Below are 22,738 nucleotides of genomic sequence, written 5' to 3'. Positions count from 1 at the left end.
TGAGTGTAAAATGCTATTCATTCAGAATGGTAGAATTCTACACCCATTTTGCACAGCTGTACATGACTATACAAGGTGCAAGGCAGTGGAAAAATCAGGCCCACTTTTTCAAAGCATAAGGACAGATTCGCTGGAGAATTATCTTGGCACAGGATACTGATCACTGCAGGCTCTCTTATGAGGCTCTCTCCACAAATCCTGGTGCAGAAGTGTGCTGGTGGTGGGGAATGGAGACTAAGGGCCCCAGTGGAAGCTGTTAGGATGATTCTGTGTGGTACTATCTAAGATTCTATGTAGCCTCCAGGGCTATCTAAGTTACATCAGGTGCCATTTCAACCTCTGTAGCAGTCCACAACTGAAAGGACACAAAGGTGGCTTCATATCACCATAGTCCCTTGCCCAGGCTGTGAGTTGTGTTGCACCCCCCAAAGGAAGAGCATAAGAATACACTCACAACTCATTAAAATCAATGAGTGTAACTCAGAGCAGAATTTGGCTATGTGCATGCTACCTAAGCCAGCTGGAGACTTCAAACACAGAGGTTTACATATTAGGTGCACAGGACATAAGGTGACTTTTATATCTATCTGTCTACCTACCTACCTATGTTCTTGTTTTAAAAAAGGAACATAAGGATTTGGAAGTTAAAACTTAAGAGTAATGAGCAACTTTTACGTCTAACATATTGCATACTGTCTTTATAAATGCTAACTTCTAATCTGAACTGAGCACACAGATACATAACTCAAAAATCTCACAGTGTGAACACATCTGCAAAGGTGATAGTGTGTCTTCCTTTTCCTTTCACCAAGTCCATTGCCTGAAATTAATGACTAACTCCAAGGTTATATGATATATATATGATCACCAAGGTACACAGCACATCTTGGATAGCACAGGACAGTACTTATGTTAGTAATAATGTCTGAATTACATAGCTTTTTGGTAAAATCATCAGGCCAAAGTCTCTGTTACAGGAGCATATATCCAATGGAGCTTCTCCAGAGTGAGAGCCCACCTCTTGTTAAAATAGTTCTTCTGTGAGATTGTTTTATTTCTCCTGCATTCAGAATAGTCTCTATTTTTGCTAACGAGGGGCATGATTCCACTCTGAGGAAAACTGGTGTAAATAATGAGTACCTCCAATGGAGCCTTGACAAATGGCCTCTTTCAAATCATGCCTAAAGTAATCAAAAGAATGGGTGGGAGTAATATTATTTTAAAAACAAATAGTTTGGTTCCTGTTTTGATTAAATTAAGCAGTTATTGAATGAAGTACAAGGCACCATCCTACATTTTTTCCATAAAGATTATGAGGTACATTGTGACTCAGAATTAAGAACTTGTCCCTTTCCATTAAACCCTGTACATATACAAACTAATTGGGAAAAATCTTGCAATTATTTCACTACATTTTTAACAAAGCCCAATTCATCTCCTGTAACAATTGGCTCCAAATTTATAATTATACAAGAACATGAGCCAGCAGGATTTCTTACTTATGGAGGATCCCAACCATTTAATATATAATGATTTTATTCAGTGATAAAAAGGTCACAAGTGAATCATGTGTTACATACACTCAAAGAACCCTACAAAGATAGTATTTGTTCAGCGGGGTTTTTGTGGCTCAGTTTCATACAGACATGATGCTTATTGGCAAAGATGCTTCTCACTATGAAGAATGGGCTAAGTCCTTTAACAGACTTTAGTTATTGCAGAGCATCAGATCAGGCTTTCTCCACTTCTATGCTCACAAATCCAGTGAAACATCCAGGAGCTAATACACTACTGTCAGATGCAGGGGCAATTCCATTCATGTACACAGGAGTGTGCCTGTTTATCCTGTGATTATTTTTCTGAAAATGAGAGATTATTGCAAGACCTCTAATTTGGTGTTAATTCAAAATGTAACTTCTAGTAATCACAGTACTGCCATTCTCCACTTCAACAAATCCCTATGGAAACATACATTGCTCTAGAATGAAATATTTTCCCATGTCGGCTGGTGGCTCTGAACCAGAATCAAAATGGGTTGTTGAGAGAATACTATCGTTCTATACTCTGTGCTTCAAGCAAATATATACTGCACTCAGATGGGCAGTCGCAGCTCGCACTGAAATCAATGGCAGCCAAACATACATGGCCATGGGCAGAATTTGGTCCTTAAGATTGGTAAACACAATAACTATGTTTTGGGATTTTGTAGGAGATGAGTTATATCACACATATATCTGTTTCTTCATATCACTGAAAAGATCACTCACCTTCTAGCAATAATAAAATTTGTGAAGGCTGGACCTTGAGTTTTATTGTATTTCAGTGGTGGGTTTTTTAAAAATTCAACAAGTCTTTACTGAATCCTAGACAAATACTAACCTGTACAGGCTCTCCATCTACTTGAACCTGTCCTGCTATTTCCATCATATCCAATGCCAGGTGGCAGATAGATCGTGCATGATGAATGCATGGCTCTGGTAGACCACTCACAGTCATATACTTGTCTCCAACTGTCTCCACCTATCAAAACATGTTTGGGAATTATGCTTCAAAAAGCTAGAGCTACTGTGGTGTTTCTTTTAAGATTGCTAGACACTTCATATACTTTCCCCTTCTTTCCCCATCTTTTTCTATATTCCTAACACATCCTTGGAGATTCATGTATACAACTTCTTAAAATTAGTTGGGAGAGCTCACTACCCATTGATTAGCATCTTATTCTACCTTTATTTACCTAAAAGTACTTATTTTAATAATTCCATGCATTTATTTCAATGTGCAACGTTCCAAATAAGAGTTCTTCACTGTATATGTTGGTAAAACTAGCAGCGGACATATTCTTTTCTTCGCTGTGGACTAAATCAACACCAAAGTTGTAAAAACATCTAAAGTCAATGGACTGAACTGAGATTATATTTATTTTATGACACTACCTTATAGCAACACAATAGCAATGCCCTAAAATCTCATGTTTACCTTATAAACGAACGGATTCCTTCGTGAATCAGTCAGAATATCAAATCTTGTGTAAAGGTCATTTAAAAGATTAACTATTTTCATGGCTCCCTCTCCAGAGGCATGTTTACTGCAGAATGCATTGAATCCAACTATGCCACTGAAGAGAATGGTCACATTATCATACCGCTTAGCTGGCACAGGACGCTTGTGTCTCAGTTCATTTGCAACAGATGGTGGAAGGACAGAATACAGCAATCTAGGCAGGTAAAATAAGTAAGGGGTATGAGAGGGAGAGAGAGAGAGAAAGAAAGAAAGAAAATGAATAAATGTATTATTTAAGTATGACCCTGACATTTCCATAAGGGGTTATTATACATTAATGATTTCCAATAGTTAAGTGATGTACGAGGCTTATAAAGGAGTCTATTCCTTGAACACCAGGCTCTGATATACATCTGTGTGGTTCATATGGTTAAAGCAATTACATTCCAAACACACATGCTAATAGGTCAAAGCCACCACTTAACTATGAAAAAATATATTCAAAATTCCTTGGACATAATCTGTTAAGATACCTGGTACTACTTTTTCTTACTCCTAAAGTATGTGGGCCAGATCCTCAGCTGGTGTAACTTGGTTTTGCTCCACTGATTTCAATGGATCTATACCAATTTACACAAGTGTCGTATCTCATCCTTAGGGTTTATTACATTTTTTCAACAAATCGAACAGTTCATATGACAAAAAGAAAAACAGTGTATATTGTAAATCACAGTGCAAATTAAAAACTAAATCATACACATAGGCCCATATTCTACCCTCATGTTCACCCCTTTTCAGCTTTTCATCTGCCTCTGTACAGAACTCAAACTCAGCAATTTGCCAAAGCAGGAACAATTCAGGGCTTAGCAAAAAAAATCTGATGGTAACTCAGATAAAATGATACTAATTTTCAATCTAAAATTATCCATTTTAAAGTTCTGGCAGATCTCATCGGTTGTTCAGCCTGCAATAAACATTACAGGCTAAGACCGACATGAAAGCTAAGAAGAAAGGAATAAACAGGATGAGAAAGATGAGGAAAAGAGATAAGAATAATGGATAGATGTATTTCCCTAAAGAATAGTAGATAGAATTTTCTAAGATTACTTTATTTTAAACACATCAAAGTGTTCAGTCTCAATTACTGGAATTATTTAAACTGGTTTAACACATCCTTGATCTCCCTATGCAATTCTAAACTCTCTTGCAGCTTATGGGTATGATTGTGGTGCCTTCTGCATATGTGGAAAAAGGGAGGGAAAGAGGGTGCGAGGAGTTTTTCCTCCCTTTATGCAATGGCACACAAGAAATCATGTGTCTTGGTCCTTGCCATCAGCAAGTATAAGGAATGAGGTAGAGTTTTGGTGTCAGGGACAGCAAATCCAAAAGAGAGATTTCACTGGAACTACTTACATGAGCAAGGGCTACTTTCATAAGTAAAGATTGGATGGCTGAGTCCTATTTCTATGCTAAGTTTCAAACTTCTGTCATTTTTGCTGTAAGTCTGTTCTGAAAACCCTGGGCAGAATGGTTTTGCAATCTGATGGTACTAACATCTATCAGACTTAAAGTGAGTTTACAAGTAAGTAAACGTGGCAGGATTGGACCCAAAGTCCTGACTGAAGAGTATATGCTTTTCTAGATTTTGGTGAGGAAGGGAATAATTTATAAATACAAGTTAACAGCAAAAGAAAAATCACCTCTGAGCATGTCCAAAATGCATCCATTTAAATATTATTAAAGCCTTTTTTGACATCGCTCCATGTTTTTTCTCATTACATTTTTGAGTATTGGGGCTGATGCTCTCAGACTGCTGCTCAGAGGGATACCACTCCTGCAATCAGCCCTGTGCAGGTGGCATCCTCTTCCTGCATGAAGTTCCATTAACCACAATGGGACACTGTGTGAGGATGGGGGGTTGCCCATATAGATCTGATCACAAGATCCTACCCAAGTTTGGGTCAGGGAGATTTTAAATGCCTCACTCAAACTCAAATAGCATATGCCTCCAAAAAACAAACCACATCAAAACAAAGAACTGTATCGATACTATAGAGGAGACAATCCTTGGCATGAAGAAAATTTTGAAGTTTTTAACGGATTCCACAATATACTCGAAATTTTAAACTTTCATTTTAAAAAAGGTGATCTGATGTGCTGCAGCCCCTGCTAACCAAGTCTTGTAGAAAAATGTCTCCAGCTAAACAAGAGAAGCAGCAAAGGTAGGAACATTCCACTCTCACACTCTATTCACCTCAGTGAGGTGTGAAATTTAAAGCCTAACTGGGACAATTTAAAAGCTAATATTTTAAAATAGATATGTTTTATTCGTTTTTTAACAAAGGACTCAAATTGCATGCAAAAATGGTTTGGGCAAAGTTAAAAATTAGAAATGCAAAAGCTACACTTCTAACAGTGGAAGTTGTGCATTACACAGGTACAGCATTTTCACTTCCTAGTTTCCTATTTTAATGTGCACCTTGAAACTATTACCGCAAGGTATGTCTTTAATCCAATATTGTATATAGATGCCAAAAAACATATAGGATTTGCAACATGGCTCAATTAACACTGTCACCAGAATCCTAACTTTTAGATTTTCTGATTTTTTGTGCAACCTTTCCGTTGCATTAAATATAGTTCTGGACTATTCTCTGGCGTGTGTTATAGCAATAATTCATGGTGCCTTTCCTATTGGGTGCCAAACAGATTACTGTTCACTGATGGTAAAAAAGTGTTTCTATGAGTCAAACAAAACAAAACAAAAAAAAGTGGACTTTTTTAAAGCTTCCTTTGTTTTCGAGTTCCTCAACTCATCATTTCCTTGCCACTCATTTACAGCGACAGACACTACTCTACAGGATAAGCAATAGGACAACAGACTTGATGGCAGGACATTGTCAACATCCCTATTAGGTACTGACAGACCAGGAGAAACTTTGCTACTATAACACTGATGAGTATTTTTCAAATAGGACATTTGACTGCTCGTCAAATCCTGCTTGTCTCAGAGCCAGTTACTTAATTTACCAGTAACTAGTCTTCTCTCTGAGTCCTGTCTAGAAAACATTATGTAATAGTAATAATTTGCATGTTCAATGTATTGTGCACTAGTTCACCTCTCACGAGGCACAGAAAAGCCAAATTCATAGCATCATACCATAGCAGGACTTTAAATAGTCTTTTATTTTTGTCTGCCTCTAGACTGTAATACAGTTTTCAAATAAGAAAATCAAATTCCTTGTAGCCTGGTTGTGTTTTCTGTCATTTTCAAATTTAAATTTTCATAATTAAATGTTACATATGGTAGATCAAGAATGATTTAATACTTTATTATAACTCTCAATGTTATTTCAACTAGTCTGATCCCTATGAATTATCTCCTTTATTTAAGGGCACATAGTAAATTATAGTGATTTCTGCATCACTGGCACTTTGTCACTAGCTCTGCAGCCTCAGTAAGATGCTTTCCTGGAACACTGCTCTCTTAGGTCATTTCTAAAGCTCTGGGGACTGTTGCTTCGCTTTAGTTTTTAGCTCTCTACAGCAAAGAAGGGAAGGAGTCCTTCAGTTTTCCATGCATGTGGTATTCTGTATTGCAGCTAATGTTTGAGAACCTTCAGAATATACAACATTAGAAAGACAAAAAAAGTTTGTGCTCTCTTGGCTCCATAATTACCAGCTGTTTTGTTCCAGTTTAAAATTGGGAATTAATTCTTACGTGTCTGTCTTTTTCTTCTCGTCTTCCAGTGCTCTTAGTGTGTGCTGAAGTCTGTCTGTGAGGATCTCCAGTTCTTGAGTCAGCTTGTATTCCTCTCTGAACTGCTCTCCCAAAAGGACTAGGTCACGGGTAGCATCATGCAACGGAATGTCACTCAGATATAACCCTCTTCTGGTTAAATCATCCAAGTTCATCACACTGTTATATAGAGAAATGTATTTCACTGGAAATGAAATGCACATTAAACTAAACTTGCCTAAGGAATCCTTTAAAATATTGATTAGTAGCAGGGGTTGGGGATAAAGGGGTAAATAGTGAGGTAGTACATTTAATTAAATGATTGGGAGTACAGTAAAACAAGTAGCTTCCATCAACTATCTTGTAATTGTACGCACTAATGCATGTCTTTTTATTGTACATGTGCATACAGAGCCCTGACTAATACATTTTGTAAATGTCTAAAATAACACCCCTGCTCAATAATAGCAGTGCTACTGTAATATACTGTTCAGCATGTGTTACCAGTCTCCCACCTGTGCCCACTCCACAAAGGATATGAATGTGTTATCTCACTGCTACAAAACTGATCCTTTAGCAAAACTATAGAGTTTTATGCTTTTAGCTCTGAAGGTCCTCAGTTTAACCCCTCGTCACAACCAAGATGACAGTTGTCACGCTATGACATGAGTCCATTACATAATTTATTTTCCGAACTAATTTTCCAGCTGATTCTTAAACATCATTGCATCTCACTGTGAAAACTGCATTGAAACCGCTATGCAAGCATATCGCCAGATGAGAAACTGATTCCTACTTCTTCTTAGGGTTATGAAATTCATAAACCAAATGTCATGACTTATTAAAAAACACTCAGTTAATGAGGTGTTCTGCTTAAAAACAGATGGGATAATATGTACCAATGTTTGTAATGAATGATTTTATGCATGCACCACATTCTGTTCTCTACGTGCAGCTCCCTTATATCAGTGGGCTTGCACCACTATAACTTAGAACAGAATCTGGTCCAGTGTGTTTCTGTAGTCATACACATTTAGACACACTCCTGCAATTTGGTGGCTATTCAGCATTGTCAGTAGAGTACTCTTATTGCTTAAACTACCTTGGAGAACAAAGAAAGAGAATACTGTCTGCTTCAGGTAAGTAGATCATTTGACCTTTGAGGCGTAAGCAGCTGATTTCCGTGCCAGTTAGTTCATCTTCACACTCCAACTTTTCTACATCCAACAGTCCTTCCTTGTAATGAAAAAGTAATAATAATTAAACAACAATAATGATTCCTGTGTTACTTCACCAGGCACATGTGAAGTAACCTTCACTAGAGGAAAGCTCAGGATGTCTGGAATCGATCCATGAAGCATAGACTACACTGAAGACCAAATGAACTTGTTTCTTGAACATGCCAAACTATACTATTTAAGTTTTCTAAGGTTTCCTATCTCAATTACTTTAGTGCAGTGGTTCTCAAATGAGGGCCACCGCTTGTTCAGGGAAAGCCGCTGGCAGGCCAGGCCAGTTTGTTTACCTGTCGCATCCACAGGTTTCGCCAATCGCAGCTCCCACTGGCCGCAGCTCACCGCTCCCGGCCAATGGAGGCTGCGGGAAGTGGTGCGGAATGAGGGATGTGCACTTTGCTGGTTTTGTCCTCCTTTTCCTCTGTTAGATGTCATTTCTCAAACTGAGGGTCTAATCCTGTGAGTGCATGTGCAACACTTCTCCTTCAGCCTTCTGGGATATTACTTCCACTAAATAAGCAGGTTACCTGGTGTAGCAGTTGCTACTTCACGTGCTGCACTCATTTACATGAGTTTGCCTGGCTCTTTTGCCACGTCTACAGAAGAGGACGCGGGAACATGTTGGGATTGGAAGGGTGTGTGTGTGTGTGTGTGTAAGGGCCCAAGCAGTGATATACTACATGCTGGCCTTTCAAACTATTACGCAGTTGCTTCTCCCACAAAACCAGGAGCAACTGCTGTTATACAGTTACTCCCAGTAGAAGGCTGCAGTTCTGTAATGTCATTTATTGTACAGGATCGTCATTTGTAAAGAAGGCATCATAGGTGCAAAAAATATGCACCTCCCTGTATCTGCGCCTATAGCCCACCCTAACAACCACATATGAATTCATGCATCTGGCTTTTTCTTGGCCCAAAACACAGAATGGGCTCAGGGCTTACTACTGTGCAAAAGACTTTTACTGAGGGCCTCTGAGTTTCCTCTTATCTCTGTAAAATATACTTACTTATTCAAAAGCCAGATGAACGTTATTTGGTTACCTTGCTCCTCAATACAAAGACAGTGTTGATATGTGAGAGGATCCCATGGAAACTAATATCAATATGAGGCCGAACCAAGGAAAAAACTGACAATAGATTGCAGTTTCCTGGATGAAGCTAAAACATAAACAAGACAAACAGAAGCTCATTTTCTAAGGAAATAAAGGATTTTTCTACAACCAGAAAATATTCACATGGTGATGGTATTTCTTTCACTTCATATACAATGCAAGGTGGAAGAGAATAGAGACAGAGAATGCAGGTGTACATTCTTTATATAAAATATGGTTTTCAAGTTGTTGCTGTGGTGCCTGTGTATTTTAAAGAGCAATTCTATTCTGGAAAGTGACTTTGCAAAAATAGCACTGCACCATACCACGTTTGAGGTCTTTCAGCGTTCCTTCACTTTACAAGTAAAAAGCTGTTTTTTCTAACTGTCCTCCCTACAAACTCACGGTAGGGTCAAAAAGTCAAGTTGTGTTCTCTCACCTATTATCTCCTGTAATAAAGATTCTGCTGGCCATATTCAGTAGGTCACTAGTTACATGTGTTCAATGAACCACCCTGAATTCATCTGAAAAGCCACTGACCTCTCTTCTTTCCAATTCCCCCTCAAGAGCCATGTCCAGGAAATCACCAAATCACAATGGTGAAGTGAAAGGTCAGTAAAATTAACTATATTGTAAAAATATTTAAATGATTCAGAACCATCAAGATATGCACAGTGCCTACGTAACTGCATGATCAATTGACATAATCCTCATCATACTTCTCCCATTTCCCTTATATTGTTTACTACACTTCCTAGCTCCATCTTGTCTTAAATTAGATTGTCCGTTTTTCAGGGCAGGGACCACATTATCCTATGAGTTTACACAGTACATAGTATAACAGGGCCCCCAATCCTAAGTGAGAACTTTGAGCACTACTGTAATATAAATAACAGAAAACAATATCAATTGTGTTCAGCGGGGTTTCATAGGCATATACTGAGGTCAGAAATTGGACCTTAGAAATTGGTAATTAGAACTTAGTTAAAACTGACGGTATGCATCTGATGAAGTGAGCTGTAGCTCACGAAAGCTCATGCTCAAATAAATTCGTTAGTCTCTAAGGTGCCACAAGTACTCCTTTTCTTTCTGATGTAAAAGAGCATTCAGCACCCCATCATACTGTAGCTATGTTAGCTACACAGTGCTAATAAGCCTGAAAAATAATAAAATATTTTTGTTGTCAAAAGTAAGACTCCCTGAATACATAGAAGGTAGACCTGTTCCAGAAGAAGGTGCTATTTTTACATAGTTCATTTTCAAAGTGCAACTGCATTTTAAGGTGAGAATTAAACACTGCACTGTAATGTAGAAAGACAATCACAAATCTATTTAATGTCTTCACAATGAACCCTTGCAGAATATATCGTATCACAATATACCTTAAATAAAGAAATTATAATAGCACTTAAGTGTTGTTATTAAAATAATATCTAAAACACTTGTTACAGCTGTTCACATAAGACAATAGTCTGACCTGTGGAAGGACTCTGTATATAGCATTGCCACACTGTGTTACCACCAGATCTCTGTCAAATATTATGTGGAAAGGAAAAGCCTTGCAGAAAGTGTAAGGACTGATGCGGGACTCTTGGGTCCCATTCTCTTCAAATCTGTCAAGGTCTTCATAAAAGTCCTCTTCCTTAGACTCTTTCTCTTCAATTAAAAATTGAGTGTGGTCACACTCTTCATTTCTCTGTTGAATAACCTGGACAAAAGAAGAGAAAGATTGCAGGTAGCAATAACCTCTATCATGTGTTAATAATTAGAATTCTATTGCAAAGACCTGAACACATTTAGAGAAATTAGATACATAAATATCAAAATAATGAGTTCCAGTTCTTCCAAAAATACAGTATTCCCATAGAAATCTCCAGTTTTAAAAAAAGTCTCTACAAATCAAGGGAGGAAAAGCATTTCTTTATTCAAGCACAGTTGCTCTTGGCACTAATTGAAGCCCATTCAAATATGAACTGTAAATTCTAAATCAGGGGTCGGCAACCTTTCGGAAGTGGTGTGCCGAGTCTTCATTTATTCACTCTAATTTAAGGTTTTGCGTGTCAGTAATACAGTAAACAAGGTTTTTAAAGAATGTTCTTAATGTTTAAGAAACTTCATTTAAAATTAAATTAAAATGCAGATCTTAACAGTTTACTGTGATCCTTGCCCTTGCTTTTCCTTGCTGAGTTTTCCAATGTCTGGCATCTATTTGGATACTTTAAGCTGCACACAGACTTCTGAGTGATCAGTTGTTAACTGGCTCCGAGAGGGACAGAGGACAGATTTCATGTGTGAAAATATCTGTTCACACAGGTATGTGGATCCAAATGCTGTAAGCATTGTAAAAACAACTTTTCTTCAAACAGTTAAATTTTGGGACATCCAGCAGGTCAGAATAGAGGCCCCCTGATCTCTCTCGGTAGCTTCAAATGCACTCCACAGATCTCCAAACTTAGATGCCCATAATTCTGAGCTTTTTAACTGAATGAGCTGCATTTTGAAATCTTCAACACCCATCAACTGAAATACAGACAGATCCAAGTCGCTTTTTTTGACTTTTTCAGGTTTTATTTGAAAAGAAAGCATTGGGCCAAATCGCTGGAAATCTTGAAATCTGTCAGAAAATTCTGATTCCAGTTCTTCCATGTACATTCTTATCTCAACGTCAAATGCAGCGTGCTGTTCCACATGGCATGATAGTGATGTAAGCAGTAAATCAGGACTTAAAAATATCCCAGTACAGTGGTGCTGGAACAATTTTTAAGGTGGGGGTGCTGAGCTATGCCTCCTCTTGCCCCCCTCACTGCCCCAGGGTGGGGCCAGTGGGCCACAGCTGGGGGTGGCTGCAGAGCCCTGGGCCAGTGTTTGGGACCCCAGTCTGGCTGGCCCTGGACCAGTGGCTGGGACTCAGCAGGTTGAGCGGGGCCAGCGGACGGTACCCCAAGCCAGCAGCGAAGCCCCCCAGACCGGTGGCCGGGACCAGCAGCGGGCTGAGCGGGGCCAGCGAACGGAAACCCAGCTGGCAGGGGGCCAGTGGCCGGTACCCCAGGCCAGCAGCGAAGCCCCCGAGACCGGTGGCCAGGACCCAGTGGCCAGGACCCGGGCAGTGTTAGTGCCACTGAAAATCAGCTGGCGTGCCGCCTTTGGCACACATGCCATAGGTTCCCTACTCCTGTTCTAAATTAAATGGATATGTCTACACCAACTCCTGATCCTGGAAATAAGGAGCTACACTCAGCCTTGGATTATGCTTGGTTCTGTTGGTATAGCCCAGAACACAGGATCTCTTGTGAGGGAAAGTGCCCCTGGATGGTTTTGCATTGTTCAAGGCACCTGCAACTTTATTTCTATGGGGAGCCTGCACCTGATCAATGGATCCCCCAAAATAGGCAGTTCTGGCTGGGGAGAGACCATGGCATGGTTAGTCTAAGGATGGGCTCATGCAGCACTTGGCTTCAGGAGACTGCACTGCTGGGGCTCTTATACAGTATGAAACTGCCCTACCCTGGTGAACTTCCAAGAAAAAGCTGCAATGCAACCAGTCACCTACCCTCCCCAAGGGTGAAATAATTCCATCTTGTTGGAGCAGCCCCTGCTAGCTCAAGGAGGGGCAATTAGCACCTCCTTGCACCAATGAAGGTGGATCAAGTCTATGATGTCTGCAGAACATAAATACAATAGTAAATAGCTGGCTTATAACAAAGAAATAATTCCCCATTACTCCTCACTTTGTAGAAATAAACTAAAGAAAAGCACGAGGCTATTCCCATTTGTAACTCAACCTCTGTTATTACAGAGTGAGACTTTAGCAAAACAAAGTCTACAAAGTGTGAGCCTTTAACAAACTATACACAGTTTTCTTTTTTAACAAATTGTTATGACGTGTTAGAATGTGTTTATTGATGCAGCCACAGAAGTGAAATGAGGACAGACACATGTATGGAATTAAGTGGCTGGCCACAACTTTTATTACACTTTAACATATGGAAGGGGCGTTTCCTGCCCATTATCCATACTCTTTATACTGGACATTTAATTGGTTCCAGTGCAGTGGTTACAGGGCTCCTTACCATACAATCCATAACAGGGGGTGGCTCTCCCTAGCTTACCCTTGGGACTCAGCTCTCTCCGAGTCCTAGTACTCTCCCCTCAGTGAGGGCAACAGAAGGTGCAGCAGGGTGGGAACTTCAGCTTGGGAAAGCTACAAGGCCTCACCCTATCCCATGATCCCTAGGCCCACTGCCAAGTCTTTTACCTCTGGGAACTGTACGTTCTCCTAACTGCACTGGAAATGTGGCCACAAGTTGCAACGAATAAACAACTCCTCCCCAGTACCTCAGCTAGGTACTAAGTGCATTCCTACTTAACCCACTGTGGTTTGAAGGTGCGGCAAGGAAAGCAAAAAAACAAACAAACAAAAAACAAAAAAAACTCCCTGGTCCTCTACCAATTGTCCCATGGGAGAAAAATTCCTTCATGACCCCCAAACAGGTGATTGGCTATACCCACAGTATTGGTCAGGCTGGATTCCCATTCCTAGTTCTACTGAATTGGTTGGGACTGCTGGAACGGAGTCAAAAGAGGTTCCACATGGCTTCCATACTGGGTTATGGGAGACGGGGAATGCTGTCTGTCACGGAGCACAGACTCACCCGGCAGCGTCTCCTGCTGGTCGTCGTCAGGGAATTAGCATCCAGCCTCCAGAGCATCTCTTTCAGGCCAGTGTGTCTCGCCACCCCTGCCCTGTGTCCCTCCCAGTGCCCTTGTCTTGGGTGCTGCCCCCTGGCACCCACTATCCCCACCTCACTTCAGTCTTAGGCTACTGCCAGTCACCAACTAGGCCCCGCTGCCTGGAACAGACTGCAGTATAAGCCACTCATCACAGGCGAGGGGGTTTGGACCTGCTACCTCTGCCTACTCATGGCTGCCCCTGCAACCCCTGTACCTAATAGGCCTTCCCAGGCCTGCAGCTGCCTTGTCCTTCCCCCAGCCCTGCTCCAAACTAGGTGTCCTGCTCGGCACCTTGCAGCCAGGCCCTGTTCCCTCTACAGGCAGAGGGAGAGTGCTCCCCAGCTTCTGGCTCACAGCCTTTATAGAGCCAGCTGGGCCCTGACTGGGATATGGCCCCTCAGCTGTTGCCACTTCTCCCAATCAGCAGAGGTTTTACTCCCTTCCCGAGCCCCAGCCCTCTTCAGGGCTTTTCCAACCCCTTCAGGGCTCACCCCGCTACACTGTCCAATCGGCACCTCTCTCCGCCCAATCGGCTGGCCCAGAGACTCCTGGGGTGAGAAGCTACATACTGTCCCTTAGTGAGTGTCTCCCTCCTTTGCTGCTGGGAGTGTGCCCCTTTACCGCCAAGCACATCAAGTTCCCCACCTGTTGAGGCAGGGGAGTGGCATTTTTCACACATCCAGGTTGCTCCATTTATTAGGACTAGTCTTTAACTTTTGCATGTCTGCTCAGGGCTGGGCAAGTATCTGGTGTGTTACTGATCACAACAAAGGAAAAAAATAACGCAATCTTCTAGCTGTTTCATGATGTGTGCAAACTAAGGATGCTGAATTTGCAATCATTACTCATGAAAACAATAAGGGTTACAGGATCAGGCCCTATAGTTAAAACTAAAAGCATCTTCTCCAAACCATAGCAGTTAATGTGTAATATTTAAAAACCAGCATAAATTCATATGTTCTATTGGTTTAATCTCATATTAATATCTTGAACATATCATCTCACTTCACTCTAACAATCCTACTCAAAGTTCCTTGAAATAATGAAATTAATAGGGCTAATTTTGTTTACCAGGAGAGCCATATATCATGGTATAATTAAAGTTGATGCCTAATGAAATATCATAATTTATCAAGTGTCAACAAATTTATCTCTTGCCAAACCTAATCAGATTTAATGGGTAGAACAGAATAATTCTATTTAGGCAGTATTGTTTAGCAGCAACATATTGGAACATATTAGGCTCAGTTCTGTCCTCACTTCAGGCCTAATCCAAGGTTTATTTACATCAGAGAGACTTTCTGTAGACTTCAGTGAACTTTGTTTCAGGCCCTTATACCCTGAGTAATCCTATAGATTTTAGTGGGGTGTAAATCAGGGCAGAGAAGGCATTCCTATTCAAGCGTTCAGAAAATACGGTTAATCATCCAAAAACATGGATTCAAGAATGTCTTGAATATCCTTTTTTTTTTTTTTAATTCCAGACCAAAAGTCCCCCAACAGACAAGATCAAAACCCAGAAAAACAAGCCTTTAGGAGTTCTGGGGTGGGGAGATATATCCTAGAGTTATTCTAAAACATTTCTGGATGTTTCCAAAAATATATATTAGTACAAATTATTATGCACAAAGAAATGCAATCACTAAAATATTTGGCATATAAGAGGTCTTTTTCCCTCTGTGAATGCTCATAACTCATGTGTTGGCAGTAATATACACACAGGAAGGGATGTTACCAAAATTTGGTTCCCATTTTTGCCAGGGGAAACAATATAACAATATTTTGTGCTTCTATGGCATCGGGAGGTCAGGATCTCAAAATGCTTTACAGACATCAAATAATTAAGCCCCAAAATATCTTTGAAAGCACTGATATAATTACAGTCTCCATTTTACACAGAGGAAAGCTGAGTGTCACAGTGACAGAGTGTGGCAGAGTCCTTTGGACTCCCAGTCTTGTGCATTAAACACAGGCCCATCCTTCCTCTTTGTAGTCTTGTAAAATACGTTATTAACTCCCTTTCTCTATCTCCTTAGTTTCCTAAAGCCTGATGCTGTTCTCTAGGTGCATTATCAAAGTGGAACTCCAACTCCACAGTGGAAGGTGTTGCAGCGAGTAGTTGCAGCTGGAGAGCCAAGAGTATATGTGTGGGGTCAGAAATTACTTGTGGCCACTTAAAGGGAAAAAAAAATCTGTGGGTTTGTCCAAGCACCAGTGTGGCTTAGACTTGTGTTTCTTGTGAATACAAAGCTTAAGTGACCCCCATCCCTTCATTTTCCAAGAGACTATCACCCTATATTTGAGAGAAGGAATGAGGCAGTAGTCACACTGTAGTTAGATAGTACTGGTGGTTCTGAAGGGAAGGGAGGATCTCTCTCTCTTGCCAACAAAATGCTTTGTTTTGTTTTTTGTTGGTAGGGACAACTGGGCCTCTAGAATTTAACAGATTAACCTTTTCCAAAATCCATGGATGTATCACCATTATTAAATTAGGCCTTCCAGATTATCATTTCCATCAATGACTTTTGTGGGATTAAAGACTAGAGTTTGGATCTCACTTCTAAGAAATCCCATTTACCACAACTGGAAAAAATTGTATAGCTTGGATTAAAAGCTTTTCCATTTGAAAAAAAAATAGCTTTTTAAGGAAATTTCCATGTCAAACATTACATCTTCCAACTCCATTAATAATATCACCGCATGATAGTCTCCGTAGTTCTCTGCTGTAATGATGGACCTCTTTACAGGTTCTCATCTTTTCTTATTAATAACAAGAGATCCACAGAAAACCAATCAACCAATAAAGGTTAGGGTTCAGCATAAAAAAACAACTATAAAATACGAGCAATTGGCAACCTATTTTTAGCTTTTCACGCTAAACATCTCAATGAGGCAATTTCACGATCCACCCCAGTCTCTGCATCAGCAAAGAAATTAAAGAGTGTGGGTGACAGCAAATGCTAATTTCCAAAGTCCTATCATATAGCAGGAGGTGCCAAAACTACTATATATCTCATGTTTCAGAGTGGTAGCCGTGTTAGTCTATATCAGCAGAAAGAAAGAGGAATGCTATTATGTGCCAGCAATGCCCCTCTGCCATGTACATTGGCCAAACCAGACAGTCTCTACGCAAAAGAATAAATGGACACAAATCATACGTCAAGAATTATAACATTCAAAAACCAGTTGGAGAACACTTCAACCTCCCTGGACACTCAATTATAAACCTAAAAGTCGCAATTATTCAACAAAAAACCTTCAAAAACAGACTCCAACAAGAAACAGCAGAACTGGAATTAATCTGTAAACTGGACACCATTAAATTAGGCTTGAATAAAGACTGCAAGTGGACGAGTCATTACACTAACTAAAAACTATTTCCCCATGCTAATTTTCCCCCTACTGTTACTCACACCTTCTTGTCAACTGTTTGAAATGGGCCATCCTGATTATCACTACAAAAGTTTTTTTTCTCCTGCTGATAATAGCCCACCTTAATCGATTGGTCTCGTTAGAGCTGGTATGGCAACCCCCATTTTTTCATGTTCTCTGTTTATATATATATCTTCCTACTGTATTTTCCACTATGTGCATCTGATGAAGTGGGTTTTAGCCCATGAAAGCTTAAGCACAAATAAATTTGTTAGTCTCTAAGGTGCCACAAGTACTCCTCTTCTTTCTATATATTTCCTATATCACAAACCATCTAGCCAGGGTGAGATGTGACCCTACACAGACACAGCAGGCTTTCACAGTTTGATAAAGGCAACCTGCTATTGTATGTGAGTGCTGTGCTACTCTCTGAACCTTTACAGAATGCCAATATGTCAACAGCAGCAAAAAGATGCAGTCAGAAACACAATGCAGAATATGGACTCTGATGTGACCACTTAACAGACAGCACTGTGAAAGGCAACTGCGACTCTTCAAATAATTCCAATACAGAAAACATGTACGGAAAGAGGGAACAACTCCATCACTGAATACATAAGAAATGTGAGAAACAAACCAGATAATTAAATGCCAGAGCCAAAGCCTAGTGAAGTCACTGGGAGTCTTTCCACTAATTTCAATGCAGTATGGACCACACCCTAGATGAGAGTGTATTCAGCTGCCTGTTAAAACTGGTAACCAGGTTAGGTATTGTTATGGAATCCCCCTATACAATTTAATAGAAATTTATATCCTTTCTGTTGATTTTAAACCATCCTAAAGAATTTAATAAAATATTATATTACCACAACAGAATTCTATAGGATGATTCAAAGCACATAGAAGGGATCATATTCTCTGTTAAATTGTACAAGTATTTATAGTAATTTCTACACAACCCTATTGATTTCATACCAGTTAATTCTATTGACCTTTTCTGTGAGTACCATGACCTCTTACATGTGTGCCTTTTTAAAATTAAATTTCTGGATATTTAAACATTCATGTAAATTCTGCATTCAGTTTCACCCAGGTAAATTTAGGCAAAACAAACTGGGCCAAATCTTCTTTCCAAAGAAGATGCTGTCAAAACTTGGTAAATGAAAGAGCAGCATCAGCAGTGACAAAGCCAGGAGTCAAGTTTAATTCTTCTTGTTTCCCTGTGTGGTCTTAGTTGGTGAGTGACATCAACCTGACATGTATAAGAGCTCAATCACTATGGTAACTGCAGTTAAAATCAAGACAAATCACTCTTCAGGTTTCAAAGAGAATATCTAGCTGGCTCTCCCTCCTGAGCTTTGCAACAAAATGTATCTTCAGAATATGTCCCTGCTTAGCTAAATGAAAAGTCACATTCAAGTTTCCACTTATACTGGGCAGATTTTCACTGATCAGAGACAAAACATTGAGCATTACTTGATAACTACAGTAACTCCTCGCTTAACGTTGTAGTTATGTTCCTGAAAAATGCGACTTTAAGCGAAACAATGTTAAGCGAATCCAATTTCCCCATAAGAATTAATGTAAATGTGGGGGTTAGGTTCCAGGGAAATTTTTTTCAACAGACAAAAGACTATATTATAGTCTTTATAATATAGCTATATATATATACACACACACACACACAGAGTTTTAGTTTTAAACAAACAATTTAATACTGTTACACAGTGAGGATGATTGTGAAGCTTGGTTGAGGTGGTGAAGTCAGAGGGTGGGATATTTCCCAGGGAATGCCTTACTGCTAAATCATGAACTAGCAATCAGCTGAGCCCTCAAGGGTTAACCCATTGTTGTTAATGTAGCCTCACACTCTACAAGGCAGCACGAATGGAGGGAGGGGAGACAGCATGGCAGACAGGAACACACACCGTGTGTGAGAGAGAGATGCGCATTGCCCCTTTAAGTACACTGACCCCACTCTAAGTACACTGCCTTTCTAAGTAGATCAGCAAGTTGAGACAGAAGCTACTGCCAGGAAGCTCCCTCCATCCTAAGCCCTGTCGTGCCCCCCCCCGCTCTATGGAAATGGGGTAAGTGGGGTGCAGGAGTAGGGGGAAGGGGGGCACCCTGACATTAGCTCCCCTCTTTCCCCCTGCACAGAAAGCAGGAGGCTCATGGGAGCAGCTCCAAGGCAGACGGCAGGAGCAGCACAGGGCAGTGGGGGGAGGGACAGCTGAACTGCAGTCAATTGATAGCCTGTTGGGCAGCTGCTGCTCAGGGAACTTAGGGGAACGAGGAGCTGATGGGGGGGCTGCCAGTCCACCCTGGTTCCAAGCCCCCCACCACTAGAGCTCCAATGGGCTGCTCTCCCTGCAAGCAGTGGACAAAGCAGGAGGCTGCCAAATGACGTTATAAGGGAGCATTGAGCAACTTTAAACAAGCATGTTCTCTAACTGATCAGCAACGTAACAATGAAGCAAGGTTAACCAGGATGACTTTAAGTGAGGAGTTACTGTATAAATTCTCTTTTCAATGGATCAGTGAGGGTGTTGCTGTCATTTTCCCATTCTGTCATCCCTTATGCCATATCGGCTTTCCCCTATAGACTTCAGTTAGATTTTTGCTTGAGTAAGGACTGTATATGAATTCAATAGGAGCTTCATTATTGGGCCTGATGTTTCTGGCGTTTTGGGGTATTTACCTTTCATTTGCAAGGACAAGACTGAAACCCAAAGTCTGTTTAGCCCTGTAGATGAAGCGTTTGCCTTATATTTTAATAGTATTACATTCAAATCCCGTAGTGGTGGTGGTTTCCATCCTAGTGCCAAATGGATGTCTGCACTTTTCATATTTAATTACTTTATCATTCATGCTTTGTATGGGTTTTAGAGTAAATGCTTAAACAAATCTGTTGGTTTAAAGAATAAAAGATAATACATAGTATTGAGTTTGTTTTTCCATGAGATTTTCCATGTGGAGAGTTCTGCTTATATCAGAAGGATATTGCTCATCCAGTTCACACACACATTAACAGTTTCTATTAAATCCATAGCAAAGTTTCGGTGATCTTCAATATAAATGTTTTTGTTTGATTAAGTGACAAGATTCTGTCTGGTGGTTTACTTTGGCCAGAGTTCTGTGTTTTCTGAGGGTCCACAGCTATGGAAATTTGCAGGAGAATCCATCCTTCACCACAAATAGTGATTGAGAATCTAAACTGTCACTTATTCAAAAAAAGATTCAAGATTCTAACCCTTCTGGTTGCAAAGAAAATCTAAGACCTCCCCTCCCCACCCACCCAATCACATAACAGACCCATCTTATTCTGCAGAGATTTGTTAACATTGTGGTCAATGCAGCTCTTCCTTGGGGAGTAGTCTCAGTCAAGGAATACAATAAGAGTTGTGGGCTGCGTTGTTTTGTGCTGTTTGAAGGATTTGGGGCATCGCTTTTGGAGCGGGATAGTATTCCTGCATGGAGGTCATTCTACAGTGGCAGCTCTCACTCAAAATTTTAGGTGAGGCAGTTTAAACCATTCTCAGGTGTATATGTACTTATTATAAAGGACACTTCCGAAAATGCTCCTTAGTTCTCTGATGTGACTATCTGGTTGTGAAATGAACTGCAGACTGTGTCCCTAAAATCCTGCTGTTGCTAAAGGGTATGTAATGAAACATGCACTACAGTACTGTAACAGTTACTGGGACTGGAGACATTGGTTCATGATCTTCCGATGATGGAAGATGACCAGACACCATGTTGATGGTTTTAGATCTATTAGTTGCCTTAAATACCACTGACTACCATGTTTTGTAGACAACCCAGTGAACAGGAGTTACTTATAGTAGTTCCAATCCTTTCAGTCTGAGAAGTCAGAGGGTTGTATTGGGCTCTCTCTTCCATCACTTTTCCTGTTCCAGGTGTAATTGAGACTTTTAGTGGTCAGGCTCTGGTGCCATGAGTATGCAGATGGAGCTGAACTCTATGCCTCCATTTCATCGAAGCAGGACAATGAAGACTGGGGTTTTTCTTAGTTGGCTGTCTGTGACTCATTTTGGACAATACTGAATTTTCCTTTTGTATGTAGATTACAATATATTGACTATGCATTTGTCACCTCAAGATTGAATTACTGTAACATGCTGTACATACTGTAACAGTGTGGGCTACACCCAGAAACCTCAGCTGGTAAAGAATGTAAATGCTTATTTGCTTAGCAATGCATCTTGCAGTGAACACATTACACCTGTGCAACGTTATTTGCATTGGCTTCTTATTTGTACTTACTTACTTACTACAGAGATGGGAGGGGTTCTCCTGTCATTGTAACCCACCTCTCTGAGAGATGACAGCTAGGTTGACGGAAGGATTCTTAGCGCTGTTTCCACCAGGGGGTAGGTCAGTTAAATTACATCGCTTAGGGGTGTGGATTTTCAACATCCCTGAGTGACATGGCTGAGTTTACCTAACTTTTTCATGTAGACCTGGCTTAAGCCTCATCATCAAAGTCGATAGGACTTAGACTTCTAAGTGTCTAAGTCATTTCTAAAACTGAGACAGGTTCCTAAGTCACTTAGGCACTTCTGAAAATTTTATCCCTGTCCACTCAAAGACAGGAAGTAAACGAACTTGCCCCCTTTCTCATAGGCTGCTTAGAGTATGACACCAAATTTGGTGAAGTGACATAATCTAGACTACATATGAAAATGTTGCAGGTAAAGTGCATAAGTGCTCAGAGAACATGAACTAGGCAAAAAGAAAATACATGAAAATGGAAAAATAATACGGAACATAATCTTTGTACCCTTTTTCTCTTTCTTTGGATTATTGGATGTTGTCCTGAGCCATTAGCCATCTGGACTATATGCAAATTAGCACTGGGCTGATCAGCATATTTCCAGGGAAAACGGGAATGCTGCTAGTGAGTCAGTAGGTGGCACTCCTGTTTCAGTACTGAATCAATGTTCCAATGTGGTAATAAAGGGAGCGCCTGCTGTTATAGTTACAATCTTTCACACAAGGAAGATTAAAAAAAAGAAAGAGAGAGAAAGGTCTTGAACACCTATTGCCATTAAAGATTCCATGGCACTTTGTGCAAGAATAGGTGTGTTTCCTCTTGTATCCTGGCCAAATGGCAAGCTGGATTTACATTCTACCAATGCAAAATTATCTCTGCAGTTTAAACTGGACATGCTAATCTTCTTCATTTCTTGGCCCAGATCCTGGGTTGTGCTGTGATCAGTTTGTGGTGTTCTGGTGGTGCAAAGCAGCCCTACAATTGTCAGATATAGCCATTGGAAGACCCTACCAGTGTAAGGAGACATGAGTTGGTACAAGGGCTGCTATGCCATTCTCCTTCTCTGTGGCTAGTACAGGGGTGTGGCCAGGGCAAAGGCAGGTGAGGGCAGTATATGACCTTGAAAGTATTGGGTTAACATGGGGGGTAATGGAGAGATTTTTCAGTATGCAAAACCTCTGTGGAAAGTATGAATGGATAAAAAAATACCGTTTTCCATTATATCATACAGCTCTTTCAATTTTATGAATGACATCAACTTTCAATCAGAACA

At 40.4% G+C, this 22,738-nt stretch overlaps 1 protein-coding gene across 1 annotated transcript in view; it reads right to left on the bottom strand.

Annotated features, from left to right (window-relative positions):
• The window catches only part of GUCY1B1 (guanylate cyclase 1 soluble subunit beta 1), a 63,215-nt gene that overhangs the window by 5,750 nt on the left and 34,727 nt on the right, over nt 1-22,738 (bottom strand). The window contains exons 5-10 of the mRNA XM_077814473.1: nt 10,543-10,773; nt 9,016-9,132; nt 7,842-7,975; nt 6,722-6,919; nt 2,977-3,214; nt 2,380-2,520 (exon numbers count right to left, since the gene is read on the bottom strand). Coding sequence (XP_077670599.1) covers nt 2,380-2,520; nt 2,977-3,214; nt 6,722-6,919; nt 7,842-7,975; nt 9,016-9,132; nt 10,543-10,773 — 1,059 coding nt within the window. The remainder of the gene's footprint in view (nt 1-2,379; nt 2,521-2,976; nt 3,215-6,721; nt 6,920-7,841; nt 7,976-9,015; nt 9,133-10,542; nt 10,774-22,738) is intronic.

The sequence above is a fragment of the Eretmochelys imbricata genome, chromosome 4, assembly GCF_965152235.1.
Source record: "Eretmochelys imbricata isolate rEreImb1 chromosome 4, rEreImb1.hap1, whole genome shotgun sequence".
Classification (NCBI taxonomy): Eukaryota; Metazoa; Chordata; order Testudines; family Cheloniidae; genus Eretmochelys; species Eretmochelys imbricata.
The sequence above is the reverse complement of the archived record's forward strand: the minus strand, read 5'-3'. Positions and strand labels throughout refer to the sequence as shown.